General features: G+C 38.6%; 1 protein-coding gene across 1 annotated transcript in view; it reads left to right on the top strand.

Moving 5' to 3' along the window:
• Positions 1-714: 714 nt before the first annotated feature.
• Positions 715-12,870, top strand: part of LOC107722022 (DNA topoisomerase 2-binding protein 1-B-like) — a 33,454-nt gene continuing 21,298 nt past the window's right edge. The window contains exons 1-10 of the mRNA XM_016530250.1: positions 715-756; positions 1,017-1,180; positions 1,436-1,686; positions 1,767-2,071; positions 2,166-2,338; positions 3,422-3,740; positions 8,178-8,363; positions 8,418-8,533; positions 8,671-8,794; positions 9,186-9,350. Of these exons, the coding sequence (XP_016385736.1) occupies positions 715-756; positions 1,017-1,180; positions 1,436-1,686; positions 1,767-2,071; positions 2,166-2,338; positions 3,422-3,740; positions 8,178-8,363; positions 8,418-8,533; positions 8,671-8,794; positions 9,186-9,350 (1,845 nt within the window). The remainder of the gene's footprint in view (positions 757-1,016; positions 1,181-1,435; positions 1,687-1,766; positions 2,072-2,165; positions 2,339-3,421; positions 3,741-8,177; positions 8,364-8,417; positions 8,534-8,670; positions 8,795-9,185; positions 9,351-12,870) is intronic.

Genomic DNA, 12,870 nt, shown 5'->3' with positions numbered 1-12,870 from the left:
CTCGCGTTGCATCTTTGTCAACACAAGCTCATTCAGTGTGAATGGCACCTACCTAGTGATATATTCTACTTGTGGTCCTTCACAGAGCGCGTCACATGTGGGCGGTTAATCATGTGCGCCAACATGCGTTTGGATCATTCTTTTCTAGTGTCTAATTCTAACGTTTGGTAATATTTCTATTCAAAATCGTGATTCCTCGATTTATAAAAAATAAAATCATGGCAAAACATAAAATTTGAATTAATCTATAAAATCGGAAATATCCCCCAGCCCTAGTGCCATCAAAGGAATAAATGCATTTTAAAATATTAAAAAAATAGAGAGCATTTATTTTAAACGGTAATAATATTTCACAATATTACCATTTTTTACTGTATTTTTGAGCAAATAAATGCAGCCTTGGTGAGCATAAGAGACTTATTTCAATTTTAAAAAAAAAATCTTACCAGACCCCAAACTTTCGAAAGCTAGTGTGTATATTGACCCTATACAAGTTAAGTGTTATAATTGTTATTTATTTAATAAAACATATCACCTGAGTTGATTAGAATTATAACTAATTCCAATGTCTGATTTATTAAGTTTACAGATGTATATTTCTTTGTGTCATTTGTTTGTGCAGAAGGTCCCTCACTTCTGGGATTGAGCCATATTTCCAATATAAGTGTGAATGTCAATGAAACAGCCCTCACAACAGAAGGAATCAGCCTTGACATGACTGTTTGTCGAGTTGATGACCTGTTGGATGGCTGTAAGGTTAGTTTTACTTAAATGTTTAGTAAAACTAAACGGTTTGGGACATTGTTTAGATTAAAGGGGTCATATGACGTGATTATTTTGTCATCTATTCACGAACAGCTTGTAACACTCCAAAGAGAAAGGAAAACTTGAAATCGCGTCATATGACCCCTTTAAAAGTGATATCCTGTTGCATTTGTGTCAATTTAAACGTTGAATCTGAAACCATAAAAAAAAAAATTCAGTCGTTGACACTTTTTCACCTTTTTTTCTTGTAGTTATACCTATGTGGCTTATCAGGAAAGAAACTGGAGAAACTGCGAATGATGGTGAACTCTGCCGGAGGGCTGCGCTTCAACCAGCCCAGCCAAGAGCTGACACATATAGTGATGGGTGAACCAGATCAGGGGATCAAAGTCTTCCTTGACAAAGCCACTCACAAGTCAGTCTAAATCCATGTCACTGTATTGTTTTTTTTGTTGTTTTTTTATTTAACAATAAAAACACTAAACAATCTTTATTGTCCAAGTTGCTATAATGAGGACCTTTGAGGTGGAATTAGTTGCCGAATACACAAGTTTCATGGAACATGTTGTTCAGATGGATCCTTCCTATCCAAGTTGGCCTCCTTTGGTCAGAAGAAGGTACAATTTAAACAATTCAAATGTGCTTCTCAGACATGTGTTTTTCCCCTCAGACCACATATAGTGACTGTGCAGTGGTTGCTGGACAGTTTCTCCCGTGGTTCCTTGCTCCCAGAGGATGACTACTTTCACCCCTCCTTCCTGCCCCCTGCCCCAGCCACTGTTGATATGCCTGCTCCTCACAAAGCCGCCCCCCGTGCCTCCAGACCCTCTGTAGCTCCCCCTCCTGCCCCTAGTCCAAGCCGACAAGCCAGAGCAGAGGAAGACCTGCTATCGCAATACATGGAGAATGACCAGACTGTGGGTGAGTTGATAGATATTTAAATTCTCCTCTGTCTACACCTGTCTATCTCCCTCATTCTTCCCTGCCTGTCTTTTCTGTAGTGGAGCTACCTCAGGCCAGTAATAGTACCAGCAGTAGGCAGAGCGTTTTGCTTCCAGAGCCTCCACCTGCAGGGAAGGACTCCACCTTGGTTGTAACCTCAGAGGGTGGCCTGTTTTCATGGAAGCGCTTTATCTTGGTTGGTTTTGGAGCCGAGGCTGAAGCTCAGCTCTCAGAGCTAGTCATGGAAAACGCTGGGAAGATCTTGGTCGGCCATTCGAGAGCTGTGGCGCATTATGCCATCGTGCCACTGCTGGGCTGTGATGTGGAGGCCACAGTAGATGAGGTTGCAACAGATACCTGGCTGGTAAGAAAGATACATTTGAGTTTATGCACGGACATGATACTTTTTGTGATGTTTATTTATTACTACTGGTCTGTGTTTGTGTGTGTGTGTTCAGGCCATGTGTGTGGAGCAGCAGTGCGTGTTGCCGCTAGCCTCTCATCCTCTTTTCACTCCAGTAGTAGTGAGAGAAGGCTTCTCTCCTCTCAAAGACTGTGTGCTGTCTGTCAGTCAGTTCACTGGAGCTGAGAGAGAGTCTCTCATTCAGCTTGCCAAACACCTGGGAGCGAGGTGAGACCTTTTGCTCACTGTCCTTTCAAGTTTTATGTCTTCCTCAGTATTTTTGTCTTGTTTTCCAATACAAATATCTAAACATCCTTAAATCAAGATACATTTACTTGAGATGCAAAATGAACATATGAAGTCTTGTTTCCTAACAAAATGAAGTAAGTTTATCTTTAAAACAAGAACAAATATCTGCCAATAGGATCAGAAAAATAAACTTGTTTTTCCTTTTAAAAGGTAATTTCTCTAACCCCACTGGCAGAAATTCTTGTTTTAATAATAAATTCACTTCATTTTGATGAATTTCTGTGTCTCCTTTCATTTATTTTTTTAAATTTTCTTTATTTGGTCTTAAAAAGTCTTAAATTTACCTTCACAAAACCTGGGCAGAGACAGTGGTAGCTTTAGCAACATTAGCCTTACAGAGTACCAAGAAGCTCTTTCAGAAAGGCAATCTGGAAAACAAAATATAACGCGTGATGTTTACTTTGTCTGGAGCTGACGTTCGTGCACGAAGCGTTGGTATCGATCCCTCATTCAGAAGCAAACTTTGCACAACTCTAGCGTTGAAGTGACCCTTGTTTGTGAGGCCCTTGTTTTTTTTTCCCGGGACATTTCCTTCGAAAATGAAATTTAACCACCTTGTCCTCAGCGGTCTATGGAGACTCCTATGTTCGTTGGTGCATCCCGAAACACAACACTTGTAATGCCTCTTTGGCGCTGACATTGTATCTTCAGCAGCTACAGCAAGAAAACAGTAATGGCGGACTGCTGCTTCTCACTCAGGGCGGGGTCTATGCTAATAGGGCAGAGATCGTCACAAATGGGCGGGACTTTCCCTAGTATGATGTCAATATAGGGAGAAATCTGGAACCGCTCATTTGGAGAGACTGTTTATGATTTATTGGGATTATAAAAAAGAGTTGGACTTTTACCATTATAGGCTTGTTGTTTTCACACACTGTGGCCACACAACTGTGTTCAAACATCTTATAAAAGTGATTTTTGCATAATAGGTCACCTTTAACACAATTTAAGAAATGTCATACACCAATATAAAATGTCCTCTTTGTGATTTTACATAGACAGAACTGAGGACAGTTTTGTTGGAGCATCTCAGAAAGATCTGCCACCTCTGCGTCTCCATCATCGTTCCCCAGAGCTACCACTACTGGGCCCACAATATAGTGCTGCCATCACCCCTCTGGACATGGCTCGCTTTCAGAGCCGCACTGTCCTCTCAGCGGTCAGAAAGTTGAGAGAGGGAGAGGAGGAACAGGCGGATGTGGCCACCCCAGGACAGGAGGAGGCTAAAGGAGCCTTGCAGAAAGACTCTTCCCTCCAACTAGACACTCCCTCTCGATTCCTGAGCAGAGACAGACTGTTCGGACCCTCATTTAACACAAAGGTGAGCTGGAAATGGGAAGGGATCTAATTTCAGGTTCATAAAGCATCTTTGCTTTGTTTACGGTTAAAAATGTTGTTAATAGACTGATATAAGTTGTGCGTAAAACAGACCGTAAACTCTCCTCCGTATTCACAAACGCTTCGTAAACATCAGATTTGATAGTCAAACGTGTATGTTAACCTGTTAACCCGCACCTGGATGCCGTCGCGCACTGAACGCTCTTTGTTTACACGTGTCAATGTTTACGAATAGATTAAATGAAAAGGGACATAATTAATCTTGACAAACTATATATCATTCTAAAGGTCTAAGCCTCAAGCATCGACGATAGATCGCTGTTTTTCAATGGAAAGCTTATAAAGATTGTATTTGCTACATTTGTGTAAGCAGTACGTCAAAACATGCATAATCAAAACGCAGTACGTACCAGATTCATCGTAATAACGAGTCACAAACGCATCCACTGCTGTAAATCCCGGTTTAGTTAGAAAGGTAAGGGTCCACTGAACAACATCCCATAGAGCACTTTTAGTCCAACGAAACAATAACGTTGTAATATGGATGGTAATTCCTTTGTTTACGTCTCATTTCTTCGGGGACAGTTACTGTTTGTAGCCGTTATGGAATAACTTATGCTCAAAAAACTGCATCTTGGTAGTAAAAAACAATATGGTTTTGTAGCATACAGCGTCACAAACAGAATGAGACCATCCACTAAAAAAAAATCCAAGATACGCGGAATATTGTTTATTTGAATTCTGGCGCTCTCTCGTGACGGCTCATAACGCACGCTGTGACGCACCTGTCATCTGTTGATGTTCATTTCAATCCGACATTCAAATTAAAATATTGAATAATATTCATAACAGAAGCGGTGTTTCCCACAGACTTGCACTCTATTTGTGGTGGCATATATATGCAAATTCATTCTCTGCCAGCAGGAGGCGCTTGTAAAGCGGGAGAGATAGAGGTTTCCCCGGTAATGGCTGTAATCAAATAAGCGCTGCGCTCACAAACTGCTCAGGCATTACAGGCAAGATTAAATGAAAATGACATCCATAACTTTTTTTAATCGGTTTGCTTCAGAAATACAGTGATATAAAAACACCCTCACCGGGTTTCGACTTTGACACGTGCATGTGCAACACTGTATGTGAGTGTGTTTTGGGGGAAAAATGGAAAAGTCTCAGAAAAATGGAAGGAATCTAATTTTTCATGATATCTTCTTCAGATTTGAAATATAAACTCATGAGACATGTGACTTTCAACCCATTACTTTTCTGGATTGCTCCAGGACTGATTTCATGTATTTTTATATGAAATAAAAAAAATTCAGTGTGGTACAATTTTTTTCAAGGCACTTCAGTGTCTATAACTTTTTATCTTTTTGAGCAGATGATGGATAGTAAAGCTCAAAGGATCTTCTTTCCAAAGACACCAAAATTGTGTGTAGCACACTGAAGTCAGGAACTGTTACAATTTTAAGTTAGGTAGGTTATTTTTAGCTGTGAGTCCCAAAATGGGGGGTGCAGGTTAACAGGTTAATGAATTCCAATCATTTGTAAGTAGGGTGTGCGTGCCCGCTCATTCACAATTAGCATAATCCCCGCCTATGAATTACAACTACATAAATTACGTGTCCAGGAACGCAGTGGAATATTCTGGACTCCTTTCTCAGGTTTGGCTCCAGTATGTTTCATAAATGCAAAAACGACTAATAGGCCATATGCCTAACAATAAATATTCAATTAACGTGTGTCCACCAAAGCGTTTTTTAGCCAGCTGAAGAAATGCCAGGCACTCTTTTAAAAACGGCCATCTGGTGGTGCTTGAGAATGCTTTGGTGGCACAGCATTTTTCCATCTGAGACTCTTTGGTTGCTATGATTTGGAATATCCACGGCAGTAATGTATTATTAGTATCTCATTTTGAAGAATATTACTGAATATAAATATGCTGTAACCAGTAATATTAACTTGTAGTTGTTGTACAAGTAGGATGGTTGGTTTAATAGTTATCAACTCTCAGCTACCAAAAAAAAGAGAGCAAACGAACTTGTAAAATATTATTATGGCAGTTCATCAAAAATCTGCCATCAGTTTGCCAAAAAGAACACGGAACGTTTAACGCACCATTTACACATGGTAGGAGGCAGGTCTACATTTCTTTCGTACCAACTAACATTTTGAAAATACGAACATTTTCATGAATTCGAAAGTTTACGTAACAATGGATTTACACACAAATTTGTTCTGTTTCATGAATGAGGTCCATTTCACATGCAGAGGAGTTAGCCAATCATAAGAGAGCTCATTTACATATAGAATTATGGTAACACTTTACAATAAGGTTCCATTAGTTAATGTTAGTTAATGTATTAACTAACATGAACAAACAATGAACAATACATTTATTACAGTATTTATTCATTTTTGTTAATGTTAATTAATGAAAATAGTCGTATCTCATAGTCATGACTTAGTGCATAATTAATTTTTTTTGTCATAATTATGACTATTTATCTCATAGTTATGATTTAGTATGTGATAATTTAGACTTTCCATTTCATAATTATGACAGTATGTAATTTTTATACTTTTATGTCATAATTATTACTATTTATCTCATAGTTGACTGTCATAATTTCAACTTTCTATCTCATAATTATGACTTCGCATGTCTTATTTTTTACTTTTATGTCACAATTATTACTCAGTTGACTTAGTATTTCATATTTTTGACTTGTCATAATTACAAGTAATCTCATAGTTGACTTGCTATGTTATAGTTTTGACTTTCTGGCTCATAGACTTATGTTATAATTTTATCCCATAATTATGACTATTTATCTCACAATTATGACTTCTTATTTCCTAATTTAGAAGTGTTTATGTCAAGACATGTTGGAATATGTGTTCCACATGTTAGAATAACACACAGTAAAGTTGTGAAACTCTGAAATAACAGTCAGAAGTCTGGGAATTATGTAGTGATCAAACTCTAATATTTGAGCTTCTTCTTTGTTTAGACTCCAGCTCTGCTCAATCTGGACATTACAAAAATGTTTGCAATTCATTTATATTTGTCTACAAAACTACTGCTCAAAATCAAAAGGGTTTCAAGATCATGAGAAAATAAATAAATCCAGTTCGGTGTCCAAACTTGGACTGGTAATATATCTTCATTTCTGCAGTAAACATGTCTTTTGTGATTTCTAGATGGATCCACAGACAAAGACTATTAGTAGGACGTCTTGTTTTGATATTATAAATATCACAGACCCGCTTCATCACCCTGTTGATGGCCGCTTCCTCCGTCTCCTCATCACTGTCAGGCTGCTGGAAATCTGACAGTCTGACTGAACAAACACACAGAAACACTGTTGTATTATGCATCTATTTAAAGGTAACATGAAGCATCATTCACAATGCATTTATATTATGTACAACCTAACAGTAGAACAAAAGATTTGATTTCATATATTAAAGATTTGATTGCCTTTCCATTTCTGCTGTAGAAATCAAGGCTGCATTTTGCAAGGAAACGTAGCGCAATACAATACAGTACAAAGGCAGAGAAAGCTTTGCACTAATGCATACACTAATGAACTGTACACAGTAAGAACCAAGAACATGTATGTAACATGACCCTATATATATATATTCTTAATGCTATTGGTTTTACTGTGAATGATTCATCCATGCATTATAATTTTTTACTTTAAATTCTTAATATTTATGGTAACTCTTTACAATAAGGTTCCATTAGTTAATGTTAGTTAATGTATTAACTAACATGAACAAACAATGAACAATACATTTATTACAGTATTTATTCATTTTTGTTAATGTTAATTAATGAAAATAGTCGTTCATTGTTATTTCATGTTAATTCACAGTGCATTAACTAATGTTAACAAGCACAACTTTTGATTTTAATAATGCATTAATAAATGTTGACATTAATATTAACTAAGATTAATAAATGCTGTTGAAGTATTGTTTATTCTTAGTTTATGTTAACTAAAGTAGTTAACTAATGAAACTTATTGTAAAGTGTTACCGGAATTATACATAGAGGATACAATGGCAAAACCAGCCTTAATTCTGTGGGTCAGAGAGAAGTGCACAATGATTAAAATGGTCATATGATGTTGCTAAAAAGAACATTGTTTTGTGTATTTGCATTGTGACGTAGACATGTGGGGGCGTGTTTGAACAAGGCGTTTTAGGAGGGCGTGGACCAGTCTTAACTTTTATAAAGAATATCTCTTTGGGTTTGAGACTTTAGTCTTTGCAACTTTAGGGATCTTATCTATTCACGAACAGCTTGTAACACTCCAAAGAGAAAGGAAAACTTGAAATTGCATCATATGACCCCTTTAAGATAAAACTAAATAACTACGTTTTGTAATATGGTGGTATGTCTGTGTTGTAGGATGTGTTTGACCATTTACAAACTCCTGGTAATAAGCCTCAGCAAGATCAGGGGGCAGAGACTCCTCTGTCAGAGATCATTGAGAGGAACCTTAAAGCTGCAGTTGCCAACAGCAACCGCAGCCATGCCACAAGCCTTGCAGCCATGCCTGCCTGTCCACAACTGGGAAAAGAGCCTGAACCTGAGGTACACAACCTCTGTGTGAATACAGATAAATACAGGTGTGTCTGTACCATGCAGGTAGAGCAGAAGGCTGCAGCTCCTCTCAGTGGGGTGGTGGTGTGTGTGAGCAAGAAATTAAGCAAGAAACAGAGTGAACTCAATGCAGTGGCTGCCTCTCTTGGCGCAGACTTCAGGTAAATGCCAAATCTCTGACTCTTACTCTCTATGAATCAGTCTAAATCTAATAATGTCATCTGAGATGTTGGTAGGAGATACAGTAGATTTGTTTTTAACCAAAGGGGTGGAGTCTAATGGATTTTCTCTCTTATAGGTGGTCGTGTGATGACTCTGTCACTCATTACATCTACCAGGGTAAAGTGGGAGACAACAGTAAAGAATACAAAGCTGTCAAAGAGAGGGGACTGCATATAGTGTCACAACACTGGCTACAGGCTGTACGTACACAAAAGTACATCTAAATACATATCTCAGAAAACAAGGTGTCTTTGTCAATTCTGAATGTTTTAGTTCCGAATTTATACAAATATTAATGCTTAATATTTTTGTGGAATCTGTGATACAGTTATTCAGGATTCTTTAATGAATAAGAACAGCATTTATTTGAAAAACAAACTTTTGTAACATACATGTCCTCACTATCACTTTTAATCAATCAAGTTTTAAAAAGTTTAATATATTATATTAAATTATAATATATTATATTAAATTAAATTATATTTATGATATGAACATGCACCAAACAATGTAAACTATTTTATTAGTACTTAAAAATGACCTCAAAGCATAGTGAAAAGTTTAAATCCAGTTCTCCATTCTATTTTTCAGTGTGCAGATGAGCAGAAGCATGTATCCGAGTCACTCTACCCTTTTACATTCAATCCCAAAATGAGCCTCACCATGAGTCAGGTGGCAGATACCACTCAGAGGTCACCTCCTCCTTCCACTCTACACACCAGACTCAGGGCATGTCCAGAGAATGAGGAGACCAGGGTGAGGAATTTATACCTTGCACTGCACTACCCATACTCTTCAATCCTAGCATATTGCACTTTAAAGCTGTATCTTGTAGTGTGTGTGTGTGTGTGTGTGTGTGGTCTGTTAGGTTTATATTCAGTGAACATATCTGCTATGTATTTAGGTCCTAGGCCATTGAGTGATTTATAAACGAGTAAAAGTACTTTAAAATCAATCCTAAATATAACTGGAAGCCAGTGTAAGGACCTGAGGACTGGTGTAATATGCTCAGATTTTCTGGTTCTAGTCAGAATTCTGGCAGCAGCGTTCTGGATGAGCTGCAGCTGTCTAATGGTCTTCTTGGGAAGGCCGGTGAGGAGACCATTACAATAGTCCACCCTGCTGGTGATAAAGGCATGAACAAGTTTCTCCAAGTCTTGACTGGAAACAAAACATCTAATTCTTGCAATGTTTTTGAGATGATAGTATGCTGATTTAGTTACTGCTTTGACATGACTACTGAAACTAAGGTCTGTCTCCAGAATCACACCAAGATTCCTGACTTTATTTTTAGTTGTTAGACCCCTAGAGTCAAGGTATGCATTCACCTTGAGAACTTCATCTTTGTTTCCAAATGCAATGACTTCAGTTTTTTCCTTGTTTAACTGAAGAAAGTTCTCGCACATCCAACTGTTAATTTCATCAATGCATTGGCAGAGGGAGTCAATGGGGCTGTAGTCATTTGGAGATAAGGCTAGGTAAATCTGGGTATCATCTGCATAGCTGTGATAGGCGATTTGGTTCTTTCTCATTATTTGACTTAGTGGGAGCATATACAGGCTAAACAAGAGCGGTGCAAGAATTGAGCCTTGTGGGACTCCGCATGTCATGGACGTCCACTTAGACTTATGCTCTCCTATACTCACATAATAACCTCTCCCTTCTAAGTATGACCTGAACCATTTGATTGCCATCCCAGAAAGCCCGACCCAGTTTTCCAGTCTCTCTAGTAGTATGTTATGATCGACAGTGTCAAACGCAGCACTGAGATCTAGTAGTACCAGCACTGATATTTTGCCAGATTCAGAATTTAAGCGAATATCATTTATTATCTTAATGAGCGCTGTCTCTGTGCTGTGATGCGGTCGAAAACCAGATTGAAAATTGTCCAGGTATCCATTTGAGTTTAAGTATTTGTTCAGCTGATTAAAGACTACCTTTTCAATAATCTTTCCTATAAAAGGAAGGTTTGATATTGGTCTATAGTTGCTCAATATGGTGTTATCAAGATTGCTCTTTTTCAGAAGGGGTTTAACAACTGCAGTTTTCAGGGAGTTTGGAAAAGTCCCAGAAAGAAGTGAGGCGTTCACCACTTCTAAGAGATCTGCTTCCAAACAGTTAAGCACCCTTTTGAAAAAATATGTGGGAAGTGTGTCAAGATAGCAGGTTGACGATTTAAGGTGCTGTACTATTTCTTCCAAAATTTTGCTATCAATTTCTTCAAAAGCAGACATAGTATCTTCTTTTTGATATTGTGGTCGAATCTGTCTAACCTCTGCATAACTTGGGGATGTGCTAATCGCCTTCCTGATATTATTGATCTTCTCAGAAAAGAAGGAAGCAAACTCATTGCATTTGCTGTCGGAGAGCATTTCACTGGCAATCTGACTTGGGGGGTTTGTCAGTCTCTCAACAGTAGCAAAAAGAGTGCGAGTGTTGTTTAAGTTACTGTTTATAAGGTTTGAGAAGAATGACTGTCTAGCTTTGCCTAGTTCCACATTGAAAGCACGAAGGCTGTCTTTATATATGCTATAGTGGATTTCAAGTTTCGTCTTCCGCCACATCCGTTCTGCTTTTCTGCATTGTCTTTTCATACTCTGAACTGCTGTTGATTTTCTCCAAGCTGATTTCTGTCTGCCAGACTTCTTACTGACTTTTATAGGAGCAATATCATCAATAACATTCTTAACTTTTGAGTTAAAGGAATCAAGGAGAAGATCAACAGAGTCTGCAGAAATGCTTGGTGTTAAGAAATAAAGCCTCCATAAATAGCACACTAGTGTTTTCGTTAATGCATCTCTTTCTGACAGAGACAGATCTAGATTCAGTGGTAACAGAGATCAATATATTAAATAAAATACAGAAGTGATCAGATAGTGCTACGTCCTTAATAACAATGGATGAAATGTTTAGACCTCTACTGATGATTAAATCTAGAGTATGTCCACGATTGTGTGTGGGTTCATGCACATGCTGAATCAGGTCAAAAGTGTTTAAAATAGTTATAATTTCTTTTGTAGTTTTGTTTTCTATGTGAATATTGTGAATATTAAAATCCCCTGCAATAGCAAAACAGTCAAACTCTGAGGAAATCATTGATATGAACTCTTCGAACTCTTCAGCAAAGGCTGGAGAGTATTTTGGAGGCCTGTAAATAATAATAAACAGAATGCGTGGAGCACCTTTCAACACAATCCCTAGATATTCAAAAGACAAGTACTGACCAAATGATACTTGCTTGCATTGATAGACATCTTTAAATAGAGCAGCTACACCTCCACCTCTCCTAACAGTCCTGCAAACACTCATGAAAGTAAAGTTAGGAGGGGTCGTTTCATTGAGGACCGTTGCACTGCAGCTGTCTTCTAGCCATGTTTCGTTTAGAAACATAAAATCCAGGTTGTTTGTGGTTATTAATAGAGCCTGACCGATATGGGTTTTTCGGGACCGATACCGATATTAGGGAGTAAAAAAAGGAATTTCATGTGAAGTCCACTTCGCAGGGCACTTGCGGTCGAATAAGACAACACTTCAATGCTACTGCCTGAACAAGAGACCTCCTTACTGAAGTGAAAGTGTTGACTAGTGTTACTATGTCGCGAACGCGCCGGCGGATCTCCACCAAATTCGGGGGATCCCTTCAGCTCAAGGAGCCCTCTCGAACGCCACCCTCCGCGCGTCGGTAGCCCCCCGGGATCGCTTGATTGGTCGGCGCCGGACTGCGAATTTAACCACCCGTAACTCCCGAACCCTGGGGGCTATCGACAATACGAGAAACTCGTGACAATCTGATGTCTCTACTGCCTTTGGGTCTCGCTCCCTGTTTGTGCCATCGATTAGTGTGACAATCAGTTTCGGCTTGTTCCTCTTCACTTGGTATAAACTGTTGAGATTCTATAGATTCATGGGACTCACCGGCTGTATGCTGAGGGGGTCCATGATGACGGTCTGCTGAGTGTTTTGCCTGTTTTGGAAGTCCAGCAAATAACTTTGTTTCAAGAACAGCAATCCTTTGTAGAAGTTTGCAGCAGTTCATGCAGCAAGTAGATTCAACAGGAGGCATTTTCTTTCTCTCCTGTTTGAATGTGGGCAGCTGTGTTTTCCCTTCTCCGGAATGTAAGCTGCTGGCAGTGGGAGGCAAAAGTCTTCTTTTTCGTGGTATTATTCCAGTCCCAAAGAGTTTTTAGTTTTAGTGTTTGTGCCAAAAATATGTTGTTTGAGCACTGTGCTGATCTGCTGAAATAAAAATCTTAGAAAAATCAAAGCAAAGTACAGA

The sequence above is a fragment of the Sinocyclocheilus rhinocerous genome, unplaced genomic scaffold (assembly GCF_001515625.1).
Source record: "Sinocyclocheilus rhinocerous isolate Xijiao unplaced genomic scaffold, SAMN03320098_v1.1 scaffold754, whole genome shotgun sequence".
Classification (NCBI taxonomy): Eukaryota; Metazoa; Chordata; class Actinopteri; order Cypriniformes; family Cyprinidae; genus Sinocyclocheilus; species Sinocyclocheilus rhinocerous.
This window is presented reverse-complemented; position numbering and strand designations above follow the sequence as displayed.